Source organism: Pleurodeles waltl, chromosome 6 (genome assembly GCF_031143425.1).
Source record: "Pleurodeles waltl isolate 20211129_DDA chromosome 6, aPleWal1.hap1.20221129, whole genome shotgun sequence".
Lineage (NCBI taxonomy): Eukaryota > Metazoa > Chordata > Amphibia > Caudata > Salamandridae > Pleurodeles > Pleurodeles waltl.
Genome location: NC_090445.1, coordinates 433,487,355 through 433,503,744, shown reverse-complemented (window position 1 = coordinate 433,503,744; position 16,390 = coordinate 433,487,355). Strand labels below are relative to the sequence as shown.

The 16,390-nt window shown below is 44.4% G+C and overlaps 1 protein-coding gene across 2 annotated transcripts in view; it reads left to right on the top strand.

Annotated features, from left to right (window-relative positions):
- The first annotated feature begins 299 nt into the window (after positions 1-299).
- GOLT1A (golgi transport 1A) overlaps positions 300-16,390 on the top strand; it is a 70,442-nt gene continuing 54,351 nt past the window's right edge. For both annotated transcript variants that reach the window (XM_069238496.1, XM_069238495.1), the window contains exons 1-2: positions 300-406; positions 15,736-15,827. In XM_069238496.1, the coding sequence (XP_069094597.1) occupies positions 382-406; positions 15,736-15,827 (117 nt within the window). In that variant the 5' untranslated portion in view covers positions 300-381. The remainder of the gene's footprint in view (positions 407-15,735; positions 15,828-16,390) is intronic.

Below are 16,390 nucleotides of genomic sequence, written 5' to 3'. Positions count from 1 at the left end.
AATCAGGTGCCGTGTCTGAGTTTCCACGGACCGTCTCCTCTGTCCCCTCTCAGCCCAGCCACCGCTGTCAGCACACCTGTAAGCTAAGCGGCAGCTCTTGGCCTGTAGTGCCTTCTCGTCACTTTCCCCAGCCCCGTCCTGCCCCAAGGCCTGCTGCGCCCTCGGCCCCTGCCCGCTCCCGCGTTACTGAGGGCCGGTGCTGGTAGGGTTTCCGTGCTGAGTTTTTCCATTAATAATTTGCCAGCTCACCGGCTTTTACCGGCACGGTTAAAGGTCACTGGTCTGAACCACGTGGAAGGGGCGGCCACAGGAATCCCTGCGCGGTGGTGGCGGCGGTGGCTCGTCTCCCTCTCAGCCCGGCGCGCCCACGTCGAGGAGGAGATGATTTCCATAACAGAATTCCAAAGTGAGTACTGACTGCGGGAGGCTGACGCCCGCCTCGCCCGCGCGCACTCCCCGGCAGGCCAGGTGTTGTTTCAGTAGGTGTGCATCGGTTATACTTATACCTGGGGGCAAGGGAAGCCTCGACGGGGAGCTCGCGCGCCTTGTCAGTACAATATGCCTCGCGGCGCTTATTTTGCAAAATGGTCAGAGCCCCGATTTTTCCTCAGAGATTGCCACACACCATGGCTGTATTTCCCTTCAGGACTGACTCTTTCATTCAACTCCATACTCTTTGCTCACTCTTGGAGGCTATTATTTCACCCCTTCTTTCTCTTTTGTCACTGTTTTCTGTCTTTCGCTTTCTCCCCCTTTCCTGTCTTTCTCGCTTGTTCTGGGTCAAAGTCTGCTGATTAAAATAAGTCTCAGTCCCCAAAAGAGTTGATGTGCTCCCACCAGCAACCACCAGCTCTGATTCAGCACTGGTGAAAGGATGACTCCAGATCTCTCCCGTCCATGCCCTAATTCCACACGCCCACTCCAGGTTTTTTCAGTTGCACCCCGGTACTTGCACTTCCTCACATTTATCATGAGATGAACGAGACTACGAACATAGAAAGGGGTAATAAACTTGACTACCAGCACCTGAAGTCAAGGCAAAAAGCCTTGAGTGGACTGGACTCAGGTCCTCCCACATGGACTCGCATAACTTGAAAACTCACTGACACCATGGTGACGCCCACCCTGTTGTCTTAGTTTTGTCGTTTCTTAGGATGTAGCGTATTTAGCCCATGGCGCCCGGTTACCCGGCAGACCCTGGGTCGTATTTCTAGGGTGCTGATTTGTATAAGAACCACTTCCAGTGCCAGGGCAAGGCCCATGGCAAGCAACCCGATTCTGTGCATTGTGATGCCACATGTACTTCTGTTGAGTAGCCCTTCAGCAGTGAAACCTTAGCAGAAGCTAAATCTTAGCAGAAGCTAAATCTTAGCAGTTGCCTTCAGACTTACTGCACTTACATGAGTACCAATCAAGGTCCTGAAAACGAATTCATGCAAAAAACCTTGTCTTCTTAGTAGAGTGTAGAATGAGTACTATATCCTGACCACCGTCTCAGATATAACTTAGGTTTTTTAAGTACGTTGCAGAATGATGACTCCCTGGTACCCAATTCACTTAGTAGTCCTGAGGTTTTCTGACTAAATTACAGAACAGTCTCCCCCAATGACCTGTGACCTTTTCGGTGGCATGTAGAATGATCATGGTAACCATCTCACCCTATAACTCCTGGGTCTCCTGCAGTGAGAATAGTAAGTATTTATTGTTTGCTGCAGCCCACCTTAGCTTAGGGGCCTTGTGGGTTGAGCGATGCTGGGCTTCTCACTCTGCTCAATATGTGCTGAGTGTGTGCCCTGGCACGGTCAGTAGTTACTGGGCAGTACAAATAGTGGACACTGTTGCTTAACATTGGCACTGGAGGGCCTCAAGCACAGCTGCAGTCCAACTGTATAACCAAGTCATTAATGAGTCTCAAATGGAGCCGGCGGACCAGTCAGCGCTTGCGTTGGAGGTTGATTTTTCTTTGAAAATCGCATACACAAGTATTTCCATTAAATAAACTATGCTTGCTCTGTGTCTGAGAAGGAATTTGCATCGTTTATATGAAGGAACATGGGCAGTTAATATACAAACAACAACACAAAAGAAGGTCCTAACCCTTTCTGGGGCTGGGAAACGCCCACAAATACAGCACTTGCATGGTAAGGCGCTACACTAGGAATCACATTGGACCCTATGGCTAAGGCTCCCATGGGGGAAATGTCTGGGTGTCCTTGGCAGACTTCACAAACTTTCTAGATAGTTATGGGTTTTGTTCACTGTATTTAATGGGCAGAGGTGACAGATGAGATGCATGGTGCAGAGCAGCAGATAGGTGACCTGGGAGCCATGCATTTGACATAACCCTTAGATGCATATTGTGCATGCTGCAGGTCAGTATAGAGATGCATCAGGAGAGCCCTGCAAATGCCCTACTACGTGAATGTTGTTGCATTGCACAGGTGAGAATATAGGTGCATTGCAGGAGCCCTGTGAATGGCCGAAGATTAACAGTGCATAGTCTGATCCAACGCAGAGAGCTTTGGGAGGGCTCTCAAGATGGCTCAGTGCTGGAATACTGGTGCTTTGCAAGGGCTTGGTGGATATGTCATCACTTGGAGCCCAGTGCATGGTGAAGTTCAGAACAGGAACACCTTAAGAACTCTCTAAATATACTGTGGTATTGGGGTAACTGTCTTTAACATGTCAGGATAGGGGTGCCCTTAGGATGTTTCGCTCCTGGAATAGCGGTGCATGGTGTACATCACACCCTGCAAGGGCCTCAGTACTAGTATATGTATGTGCAGTGAAGGTCTGAATGGAGATGTGAAATATTAACTCTCTTGCTGTCTCAATAAGGGCCTACTTATGTAGGTTGAGAACATGTGTGCTTTAAGAATGACACATATTGGGATTCTAGCTTGTGGGAGGAGCCAAAACACTGTCATTGTAAATATATTCATAACATTTAAACTATGCAGCAGCAATTGTATACTCCTGCTATGGATGTATTGTAGCATCTTTTGAATTCCAAGGTCATTTTTTAAAGTACAGAATAAAAATACAACTATCAGTGCTGATTGTATTGGTTATACTGAACTTTGCAAATATATATGAGACTATATACCCTAATCCTGTGCTACTAAGAACTTTATTTTTTTACAACGTGCTGCCACCACAAACCTTTTCTATCCTTCATCCATTTTCGACTCCGACCTAACACTTGTTAAACTATGCTTTTTAGTTGGGCATGCAATAGCGGTCGGTGAAACTGTGTAATTATTTCAATGCATAGCACACAATTCTCCAGAGAACTGCCGGCCTCTCGCTTATTTAAGCCTTGGTGGTCGTCTGCATGAAAGACCTGCACACGAGGCCCAAACATTGTACAGACGGCTTGAGAGGGACAAACTCCAAAGTATTGTCCATCCACTTTCTGACGTCATGCGGCGGATGTGACTAGTGCAGCATACGCGCCCATGGCGCACGCCCACTTCCACTGTCCTGTGAAGCGCATTCAGCTCGAATCAAGTCTCCTGTGAGACGCAGGTATGTGATCGGCATAGGCAGAATGAAAACAGAATGATTTAGCTCAATAATCGGGGTGTATGCAACATTACCCCTGTGTAAAAAATAGAAATAAAATATGCAGAGCCTTATTCATCACTTTCATAACGAAAAATCTCTGACTCCCCCTCCCTGATGTCACTTTTTCAGATAGGTGCCTGCAGGAGCACGCCAGTGTTTCACTCTGTACAGTTCCCTTCGGCAAACACGATGCTTTAAACTGATCTACAGATAAGATACTTGGGTTAATTAGGGTAGTTTTAAACTATTAAACACCTTAGAGCTACAACCTATTTGTTTTTTATTGGCAGGTGAATGTCTTGTACAATGTAGGTAACAGTAATAGTGCTGACTCACCTGGTTAATGTTGCAAAATCTTAGCTCAGCCTGATGTCTAGCAGCTTGAATTGCATAACTTAACTCAACTTTTCATCTTTCTCTGTAAATCAAAGTAGTTGTCTTATAGCAACATCGATTTTACAGCGCTATCAAACTACAACAATGTACTTGTACATAGTATATATAAAAACATACATGATAATATTGTAAGGCATCATACATCCAATATTTTACATATATATTTATAGCTACATCTATATATCTATATATATTACCTACTGGTGGTCGCTAAAAGGCATAGTTAGGACCTAGTTTCTCTAGGAAAAGCTTTTTTTTGTTTTGTTAACTTTGACGCCGTTGTGCAAATCTTGAAAAAGTTTTCAAAACTAGTTTGCCACTCACTTCAGCTGCTGTCTGGAAAGTCTTGGGGTCAAGCGAGGGCCGATAAAAAGATATTGGTCCAGAAAGAGTTCTTTTTAAAATTTGGTGTAAATATGTTGAGTAGTTTTGGAGTTATTAAAGAAAAAGGATTTATGTATATCTTGAGATTCTGATCCACACGCCAACAGCAATGCCCTGATTGGCTACCTTGTACCTTTGTTTTCTTATGTTTCACTTTCACCCTAAACAAACCTTTACTTTGCATGGGTGACGACGCAGCCCAAGTGTACACTTTGGTCTTTGACGGAGTAAGCCGTGGTAATGGAGACAGTTCATTGTAATTCTCTTCAGGTATTATATTTAGCAAATCACCACTATCAGTAATGAAAGGTATTAAACATCCATTTATTTTCACTGTAATCTTGGGACATTGCTTGTAAGATTTGGTATTTTGACATGTCCACATTTCTTTGACTGACTTTTCTTCTCACAGGCAACCAGTCCAAGATATGCACATTTTTCTGAAGCATTTACACAGCACAATCACTTTCTCCACCTTCATTTATTTTTGAGATTGAAGAACTGTTTGACGATGATTTAGATGATGATCGACCTTCTCCAGTATCTATTTGCCTCAACTGATGCTGCCGTTTGGCCTTGTGGGCATGTGTAAAGCGTTGCTTCTGGAATGTTCTGGTGGTCATTTTGTCTTCAAGCCATGATTTACTTACTTTTTCCATCGTTCTGCGCATCGTCACAAAATGGTTCTCTTTACCAGAGCCTTTGCATATCTGACCAATGGTGGGACACTTTCCTTTGTGTGGAAACGCAAATCCACACCTGAAGCACAACTTTTTTTTATGTGTAGACATCACTTTGTGTCCTTAAGTCTTTTGTTTTGATTACTTTTCACACTCATGACTTACTTACCCTGGGCACCTTCAGCCTTCATGTTGGCAGTTTGTCTCTCAGCACATTCATCAACTGTGGCAGCCATCATCACTCGCTCCATTCTAGGAGTTTCTCTCAGCTTTCATCATCTGAATAAATCAGACAAGCATCCATTGATCACTCTTAGCCTCATGGCTTCTCCATCATTTCATTCATTGAACTTACAGTGTTTGATGAGTGTGTCGAGTCTTTCCATGAATTTGATTGTTTTGCCAGCTCTTTGACGATCTTGACTGAAAACATATAGTTCATAATCGATGGTTGGTACTGGATTAAATTTGAGATTCAATGCATGCTTAATCTGATGGTATGTGACTTCTTCATCAGTTCTTGGAATTTTCTTTATGATTTCTTTCACACCATCACCAGCAAGAATTTAGAGTTATTTGATAATCTTCCTGTTGTCAGTCTCTTCCAGTGCATCAATGAAATCTTCAAATGTCTCTATCCATGCAGTTCATGTATCACCAATATTTTGCTTTTTGGCAGTCTCCGATGGTGGTAATGGTGGTTTAAGGAAAGCAGCAGCATTATTGACCAGTTTTGAATGTACTGACTTTGGGAGTTGTGCTTTCCCTGGCTTATCTGCCTGGAAATCAGGATCAGTTCCATTTGTGGACCAGCCTCAGGGTCATGCTTGATGGGCTCCATCTTCAGAATGGCCTCCTGCCACATTTCTGGCCACTGGAAATATGAACTGCTCCTTTGGCACAACCCTGGGCACTTCTCTTGGGCCACCGTCAACTGGAACATGATGAGTCTATTGAGCTCTGTAAGATATTTCTTTTCTTTTTACACTTCACTTCCTAACACCTGGTTGATCCACCTTCACTGCTTCTGTTTGCAAATGTATTTGATAAATGATAGTTGTTCTTAACTGCGCTTTAGAAACCTGATTGAATCCACCTTTCGCATTTACACTCTGTATTTTGTATAACTTTATTTGGAGTGGCAGCGCGGTACCTTTTTGTATGATCTTGGTCATAGTTTCTTGACCAACTATGAGTAAAATTTTCCTTGCAGCTTTCTTTCTATTCACGCTTCACACCAGCTGGAGTTGCGCTTTGACTTCACGTACGTCAACCATCAACTCAACACTTTGATAAAGGCACACATGGCACACACAAGCAGTTTCCTTGGACTAAGGCAAACTCTCCAGGAAAGCACTTTCTTCTTTGGGTTACTTATCCCCTATATCGTTGCCAGTAGTAATGACTTCCACAGCCTGATACTGGCTGATTAACTAGGCCTCACACGGAGCTGTAAGTCACACATCTTTTTTCTTCTATGTGTACCTTTGGACTCTAACATTCTAAACCAGACGCTCATAGATTCTGTTCTAACGATTACGTCACACAGTGTTACAGAGTCCTTGGGAGTCAGAAAGGTTCCATTCTAAATCATGCAAGACACTAAAGAGCCCTGCACATTCTTCACTTTCAATCAAGCCTTGCTAGGCCACAGAATAAGGCAATGATGTGCCAGATTAGGGGTGTCACTTAAGACCCTGCAGCCCATGCAGTTTGGGGTGTGCCTCAGGCTAATTTTATGTGAAATATGGGGGGACTCTTAGGAAGCCATCACCACATTCAATGCAAAGTACAACACAGGCACCTACCACATTTGCTTTTATCTCCGACATTAATTTCTCTCGTAGTGTTAATGCTTTTGACATCAACTTGGCAAACATATATCATTATGCTAAGGCCCCATCCTTTTACCTCATCACACCAGGTACCACAGAGGCCCTTCCGCATTTGCTTTTTAGAACAAGCATTAGTGGGTGTTGAGAGGGGCGGTGGTCTGAATTCAGGGCACTTCCATATGGCGCAGTATGAAAATGACTACTTTTTGAACTGCCAAACATACACCAAGCAGTGAGAAGCCAGGGAGATTGCGTGCATGCAAGTGCTTTGTCAGTGGTTGATAGAGCTACGCACCTCTTCTGGCAAGCAAAGTTGGAGGTTTTCACATTTAACAAACCTATATCTACTCCACAATTCTAAAGCAGAAGATTAGCACAAGCTGCATTTCGCATACAGAGGGCACACCTACAACCAGTCCAAAAAATGAAAATTGGGTTATGCTTGTGCTCAGTGCAAAGGAGGTGACACTTCACTGGAATACAATTAGGGTGATACTAGAGAAATACCACTCTGGCTGTGAGTTGAAGTACTGGATGAAATGCTTCTCCATTTTGTGAGTTTCCACTTAGTGACGAAACTGCACCCCTGTGATGTATGGTATAGCTTAACCCATCCCTGCACATCCTATTTTACTTACAGCCCTGATAGCTCTATGTGGCCATAAATCAAAGCTTCCATCTATGCTTAGCCTGTTAGCCACAATTGCTACGCTTCATGTACAATCAAGGTCGAAACTCCCCTCACTGTATATTCTGCTAAAAGGCAAAGCTCTCGCCACTCTATATACTAGGATAGTCACAAACATCTTGAGGATTTGTGGAGCTCCAGGCAGGATATATTTTGGGACTACCTGTTTGGAACAACTTTGAATTCATTACTCCTTTTCAGCTCTTGTGATGGCAAATAATATTGAATTATATGTTCAACCTTCAGAAACAGGGGCACACAAAAACAGAAGAAAGCTCAAACTTCCCAGTGTTTCCCATCTAAATAGTACTAAAAAGTTGAACAAGCATTGGAAAGGCCATTCGTTTTTGACTTTGGAGCTATTTTGTTTTCACTTGCAACAACAACATTTTATGTAAAATTTTGTGACAAACTAGCATCTTACTCCAGTTGTAGCAAATCATAATAAGGATGTCTTGATAGCTGCTTAGAGAACTAGTCCATAATATCAAAATATGGTATAATGCTTGAAACCGTAGCTTTAGTTACAAAATAAAAATACTGCTTGCCCCTGGCATTCTTCTGCAACAGTGAAAATCAGTGCTGCTCTGTTAATTTCCTACACTGCATCACTTAAACTTTAATATTGTTCTCCTAAGTTCTCTTCCCCACCTTGTTCCTCTCCTCCTCTTTATGTGTGTGCACGTCTCCGGCTAGATATTTACCTGTTGCCCTGCAAAGTAAGGGACATGGGTCGGGCAGAATACAAGAGATGGACAAAGACATAAAGAGAACAGTATAGCTGGAGCCGTGAGGTAGAAGGAGGTAGAGACAGAGATGATGTAGAAAGATTTGTGAGGTAGGGAGGGGAGTAAAGTAAATGGAGAAAAGTGAGGTATCCAGAATGAAAGACGGAGAGGTAGAAAGAGAAAGATATAGGTAGAGAAATAGGTAAGGTTTAGAGTGTGGTAGGGAGGTCGAGAGCGATAGAGATAGAAGCAGGAAATCCTGGGAGAGGCAGAGAAGTATAGTACTCCAAGGGGGGAAGTAGAGCGAGGGCTACTGTAGAAAAGGAGGTAGATAAGCAGAGGTAAATGCAGTTAGAGGTAGAAAAAGAGACCTGAGGGAAAACAAAGAGATGGAAGATAAAGAGATAAAAACGAGAACATGTATAGGAGAATGGGTCAGGTAAAGAAGAGAGTACTGGGGAAGAGAGAAAGGGGGTTTGCACCGCAAAAAGAGGAAATCGAGAGACATACATGAAATAGAGAAAGAGTTCATGTTTATTCAGAGGTAGAGAGTTGTGAAAGGAAGAGATGGTGATTCAGAGAGATATATACAAAAAGAGGCTGAGCGAGAGAGTTGAGGAGGTGGGTTGAAATGACAGAATGTCAGAGAAAGATGGGTTTGTAGGAGCCAGAGAGAGGAGATAACGATTGAACAAAACAGCATAGAGGTACAGAAAGTGATATAGCCAGAAAGAAATAATATATTCCTTAGGTGAAGGAAAGGAAACAGAGGTCGGGAAAGAGGAGGGGAGATGGAGAGGTGAGATAGCAGACTAATGGTGAGGTAAGCTGAGAGGCTAGGTAGGGAGAGGTAGAGAGTGGTGGTGTAGAGAAATGTAAGGGAGTGGAGAAGATGTGATATATAGAGAGTTAAATAAAATAAATAGATGAGGCGGGATATTGAGGTGAAGAAGTAGCTGAGAAACAGGTAAAAGATAAGGTAGTAGAGAAATTGAGAGAAGCGAGGTAAGGATTGTGAGGATGAGGTTGTGTGAGAAGTGAAGTAGATGGCGGAGAGATACAGGAAGGCCATAAGGGAAAATAGCAGTGAGGTACAGAGAGAAGCATAAGGTAGGGAGGGTTTAAATAGAGAGCGTTGAAATAGTGGGAGGGAACAGGAGTGCCAATAGATGTAGTCACAGAGAGTGATATATGGAAGGGCATAGTGATGAAAGAGAGGTAGATAAAGATGAAGTTGAATGACGGATATAGAGAGAAGTGAGCTAGGAAAGATAAGATAGAGGGGATGAAGGTACATAGGGAAGTAGATATAGAGAGGTTAAGGTGAGAGAGAGAGAGAGTTAAGGTAGGAAGGTGAGGTAAAGTAAGGAGAAAGAAATGACACAGATTATTTATAAATGTAATTGCCACCAGCTACGTGACAGTGCAAGGGTTAAGGCTGGGCAGGCCACGCGTGCACACTCAAGGGCACATTTACAATTTTTTTAGTGTAATGCACCGCAGCAGCCAAGGTTCCTGTAGTACATTGCACAAGGGCAGAAAAGCAGTGATGGTGCGCGAACAAGCTGCCTAGCAATAACCTTTGCACCATGGTGCAGGGGCGTGTGTGCTGTGTAGCACAGGATGTGTACTGAAAGCACACGCTATTGCTAAACAAATTCATTAAAACAACTTGAACATTCCGCACATTTCATGTGGCTGTACAGTGGAATGTTTTGTTAAATGGAAACATTTCTCCATTTTAGCCTTGGTTCGAGGAGGTGCTATTTATTGACGCAAACCCCGGCCTAACCATTTTAGTAGATAAGGGGGCCTCTCTGAATGTGGGGGCCCGGGTCATGTACCCACTTTTCCCATGCATTAAAATGACCCTGGTTCCCATCGCTTGCCATCTCATTAGCGTTACAGCTCCCATGTGTTCATACAGCATTGCGCTGACAGCTCCCACCACCGCACATCAGGTCAACAACTAGTTATATTATTTTTTATGGTAACTTTTGGAAATCATTTCACTTCTGTCTGTGTTACTAATTCCCAATTCTGCGGCATTCAATAAAATCAAAGTTTCCACCGCGCTCCGTACTCGTTAAAAGCCACATTGGTTCTGTGAGGGTCCTGTTAAAGCCGCAGAATCCATGTTTTATAATCCTATTAAACTTCCAGTTGTATAACTGCTTATCCCGTTAAAGTCCTCACGCCTTGTTAAATGAGGTCACAGGTCCCACAGCTCTGTAACATATTAACATCATAGTTCTCATCATACTATGTAATATGAAAGTCACTGCTCTATTTTCTATTGAAGTCGCAGCTCCCACCACTGTGTGTCATGTTGCTGTCTATCACGTTGAAGTCGCAGCTCCCACCACTGTGTGTCATGTTGCTGTCTATCACGCTGAAGTCGCAGCTCCCACCACTGTGTGTCATGTTGCTGTCTATCACGCTGAAGTCACAGCTCCCACCACTGTGTGTCATGTTGCTGTCTATCACGTTGAAGTCACAGCATCCATTCCTGTCTATCCTATTAGAGTCAAAGCTCCCATCGCTTTCCCTATTTCCATATAGCAGATGGAACATGCGTTGCATTGTTAGAACATCTAATTTATCATTTGTAAGTTTGCACTGGTTTTGTCTCAAAAAAGGACGCAAATGCAGAGTAAAAAAAGTATAAATATGGGCCTTGTTCCACTCAGTTTGGCTTGCACATTCCAGGAAATAGTACGTTTTTACCAGCGCATTTTTAAAACTGGACGTCGACATGCAATAATCTTTAGCCTAATCCCTTTTACTCCTTATCACAAACCTTTTTTTCTTTACACCCGGTTGTTTCTGTCATATAATGTGGGATATGCTCCTTAGCTCTGTATCAGCTCCTGTGCCACCCTCTGTGCCACCCTTCTCCCGCACCCTCTTTTTACACATCATTTACACCCTCCATTATTCTAGCCCTACACCTAACTGTAAACCAAGCACTTCACCTCACCACAACCCAATCCCTTATCGTTACCCCATTTCAAACTCTAACCCTTAACATAGAACCTTTCCTTACACAATTCTTACTCTAACCCTAGGCTTACACTGAAAGGCAAAGTAGTCGAAACCCAATTTCCTAACCATCCCTAACTATTATCTTAATCCTAGCCTTGACCATTACCTCTCCCCTAGCTCCTAACCATAATCTTACATCATTCCTTCCACCATACCTAACTGTAACTCTAACCCCTAGCTTTTCCACTCTAACCCTAAAATGTAATCAGCTGTTACCAACTACCAGTCTACACATAGATTGGCGTGAGTGTTGAGTAATCACTCTCAACTATGGTTGGAGAAAGAAACTAAAACGTGCCTCCCCTACACCTGCCCCTCCTTACTCCTGGCTTGTCAAGTCTACTTGTGGAAGAACATAGCAGTGCATTTTAGGAATTTTTGGGTGCTTTGTCAAGACATATTTTAGGGGCCCATGTTCACAACAACTTTGATGTTTTAAGCTCTTTTGATGCTACACAATATTGAATTATACATTAAACTTTCAGAAACAAGGAGATGCAAACATAGTAGAAGTTTTTAGATGCCCAGCACCCAACAGCCGAATAGTACCACGAAAAAGCACGAGCAACCATTTGGAACTAGATTTTTCTTGTGCAGTTTTTTCAGTGGAATTTAGGCCCATATTTATACTTTTTGACGCACAACTGCGCCAACGCAGTTGTGCGTCAAAAATTGTACCGCCGGCTAACGCCATTCCAACGCGCCATGCAGGCGCCTTATTAATGGAATGACGTTAGCCGGCACTGCGGACTGGTGTGCGTAAAAAAAATTACTCACACCAGGCAGCGCCGGCGTATGGGAAAATGGGGGTTGTGCGTCAAAAAATGGTGCAAGTCAGGTCTGAGGCAAAATTCAGGCCTCAAACCGGATTTGGGCCATTTTTTTTGACGCCCAACCTCCATTGACATGACTCCTGCCTTAGCAAAGACAGGAGTCATGCCCCCTTGCCCAATGGCCATGCCCAGTGGACTTGTGTCCCCTGGGCATGGTCATTGGGCATAGTGGCATGTAGGGGGGCCCAAATCAGGCCCCCCATGCCACAAAAAAAATCGGAAAAAAATACTTACCCGAACTTACCTTTACTTCCCTGGGATGGGTCCCTCCATCCTTGGGTGTCCTTCTGGGGTGGGCAAGGGTGGCAGGGGGTGTCCCTGGGGACAGGGGAGGGCACCTCTGGGCTCCTTCCGAGCCCACAGGTCCCTTAACCCCTGCCCTGACCCAGGCGTTAAAAAACAGCGCACATCAGGCTGTGCGCCGTTTTTAAAGGCCCACCCCCTCCTGTGCCTCAAAATGACGCCAGAGTATAAATAAGGGGCACAGGCCTTAAAATAATTTTTTGGAAGGGAACGCCTACCCTGCATATAATTAACGCAGGCTGGTTCCCCCTTCTAAAAAATGACGCACATGATGGAATTTTGACGCCCGCGGGGTCGGACGTCAAAGTATAAATATGGGGCTGGGTTTGCGCCGATTGTGCGTCAAATTTTTTTACGCACATTCGGCGCAAACAGAGTATAAATATGCCCCTTAGTGTCTAGCCAACCCATTCCTCCACCCACCAGAGCACAATAATAAAATAACACGTGCATTTACTGCTTGAAATCGCAACTTTAATTGCCAAGTATTTATAATCATAATCACACACACACCTCCCTTCACAACTGGCAATTGTGCTGCAACAGTGAAAATCAAAGCACTGCTCTGTGGAATTTCACCATTTTATTGGGTGAAATCTGAAACGATGATTTTCCCTTTAATTCTCTTTCTCTGCCATTTTCCTCCTCCTCTTTCCTTTTGCTGTGTATACATCTCTTGCTAGACGGGGATCTCCTGATGCCCTACAAATGGAGGCGCAGAAGAAGAGCAGCGAGGTAAAGAAAACTGTATAACTGAGAGAGGTGAAGTAGAAGATGAAGTGAGGCAGAGATAGAGATGAGGTAGAGAGCTAAGGCAAAGAGAGAAGAGTGAAGTAGCCAGGAAGGAAGAGAAGGATAAAGACAAAGAGCTAGACAGACAGGTAATGTTTTACAGTAAGGTAGAAGGATATTTTAAGGGAGGACAAGTGGTGGGGTGCACTGAGGGCTGAGGAAGAGAAAGAGGTCATCTAGAAAGACTGAGATGGAAAGAGGTAGAGATGAACAGTAGTGAGAAAGGTCTGGAGTGAGGCAAGGTAGAGATAATGTGAGTTAGAGAGAGAGGCGCAAACTGAGAAGCGATATAGACATTCAGGTCAGATAAAGAGAGTAGTGAGGCAGAGGAAAAACTAAAGGGGGAGGAGTAGGGAGATGTGGTGCGAGAAAAAAGAAGTGGAGTGGGGACAGATTCTATAGAGAAACAGAGGTGAGGTATTCCTTAAGCAGAAAGAAGTGAAGAGAGTTATACCTTAGAAGCAGCGGCAAATGTGAGATAGTGCTTTAAAAGCAGAGAGAGGTAGAGAGAAAGGTGACACAAAGAGGGTGAATTGAAAGAAAGGAGTCGTTGCAGAGAGATGTGAGAGCAAAAAGGTGAGGTAGAGAGAAAGTTGTGAGGTAGACGAAGAGGTTGCGGAAAGAGAGAAAGGTAGAGGGGAGATCAAGCAGATAGTTCGTGTTGTAATAGAGAAGGAAGTGCAGAGGAAAAGGAGAGAAAAAAGTTGATGATCAACAAAAAGAGGCGGAGAAAAAGGGACCTGGCGAAGAAGGATTAACATAGTGAGGGAGATGAGGGAGAAGGAACAACTGTAGAAAGTGAGAGGTAAGGGTGCAGAGGGGTATGCACTGCAGTGATATGTTGTTGTTTCTAAGGTTTAGAAACAACTGCGTATGGCTCGGCTGCACAGCTGTAACATACTCTGCATTAGTTACTGCAGAGTATGTAAGGGTGCCGAGGAGCATGCACCGCAGTGATATGCTGTTGTTTCTAAGGTTTAGAAACAACTGCGTATGATTCGGCTGCACAGCTGTAACATACTCTGCAGTAGTACTGCAGAGTAGGTAAGGGTGCCGAGGAGTATGCACCACAGTGATATGTTGTTTCTAAGGTTTAGAAACAACTGCGTATGACTCTTCTGCACAGCTGTAACATACTCTGCAGTAATCACTGCAGAGTATATAAGGGTGCCGAGTGGCGTTTGGCTGCGATATTTCCTTTTGCAAAATGCATCTGCACATCCATATTTGGATGCGAGGGTGCATTTTGCAGCAAGAAAATAAAGCCAATGCCCACTCTGCTCCTCCAAGGAATTCCGCTGAATCTCGCAAAATTTTGATGCAATTCCATTGAATCAAATTCCACCAATTCCACCCACCCCTAGAATAGATGAGGTGCTGAGACTCTTGTGAGGTAGAGAGAGAAATGAGATAGGGTGGTGAGGTATATAGTAGTGATGCAGTGAGGGAGGTAGGGAGAGGTGAGTATAGAGAGATGGTAAGAGGTAGAGGGTTGAGTTAAAGAGCGCTGAGGTAGAGGGAGGTAGACTAGATGAAAATAAAGAGGTGAAACAGAAGCAGAGCAATTCTGTACAGTGAGAGCTGAGGCAGGGGGGTCGAGATGCAAAGGGAGGTATCGAGAGGAAGAAAGAGGGGGGTCGTATGAGGGAGACTGGGAGATGTAGTAAGGACGTGTATTTAGAGAGAGGCGAGGCAGACTTAATTGAGGTAGAGGTGGGTTTAGAGAGTTGGAGAGTGGATGGTCGGACATTCTCATATCTCAAGTTAACAGAGAATCTGTTTCTTATTCATACAATTATTACATTGTCAGGGGGGCCGGGAAGTTGAAGTTCCCGGCCAAAGGTAATTGTCCACCTTGCAGATGTCTTAAAATGTCTCTGGATCATAGGCCCTGGCGGGCTCAGTTAAACAGTCGGACAGAGTAGCACAGAAATCCCAGCCACGTGAGCGCTTTAATCGCATTTTCCGACAAAACTCTATTGAGACTTCACACGATTTAACGGGTGTCTAAAAACCCAGGTCAAGCACCAAAGATCTTATTAAGAAAATGAGGAGAGACCATTTTTTCATAAGCCCGCCCCCTCTAGAATGGCTGAATTACTGAATTTTAAGGTTGTCTAGTCTACCCTTTGTTCCACCTCAAGGCTCCTTCCTCCTCCGACGTGCACGCCCTGTCCATTTGTATCACGCATGCAGGTTCGTTTTCATCCCCTCTGTCTCCATGTGTCGCTGTTTCCCCGTCTTTTTCTTCCTCCCACTTCTGCCTCTCTCTCTCTACTTCTGGGGCACAGTATGTTGATCACTACGTCCCGGGGTCCTGCAGCCACTAGCACACATTAAGCAATGCTCCTGACAAATCTCTGTCCCATGCAGGTCCGCCCCCACTTGCACGTGCTCAGCACTTGGAGCTGCTTTCACCTCGCGTGCGTCCACGCGCTCTTCTCTCTGCTCCGCTCCACCTCAGCTCTTTATTTTTCTTTGCAGAGATCGGAGTGGGACTGACAGGCTTTGGCGTCTTCTTTATCCTTTTCGGGGTCCTCCTGTACTTCGACTCTGTGCTCCTTGCCTTTGGAAACGTGAGTATCGCCTCTCCAGCGCCAGGCTCTGTCTGGGCGCACTCCTGGCATCGGGGGAGATTCCGGGGTGCTGCGTTCCACGCACATCATGTACAGCGGGTGCTTTCATCACACAGATCTATGTACTGATACTCCTCACTCATCTCAGAACTAATATACCAAGGTGCAAAGGGTCTCATTTGTGTTAGTGATACATTTCTTTCTTTCTTGAGTCGGAGGTACAGATGCGCTTCTGATTGGTCAGAACACTCTAAGCAGACAGACGATCTTGATAGGTTCTTATAATCAGGGTAATGCTGCATGGAGAAATCACCATGTGTAAGCAGTCTTTGAAAAAAAGACACCACATGTATAAAAATTAACCGTAGAGGTCTTACTGTCGTTTCAGTAGAGAAACGTGCTGGCAAGCCGAAGGGCCACCAGTAATCTGTCCATCCCTGGAGAACAAGTGCTACAGTGTTGAACCATGACGTGAGGAACAACTGGTAAAGAGCATATAAATGTGGGAAATTGTTCATAAATTATTTCTAGGAGCAGCATAACCTGATAGAAGCTGAGAAGAA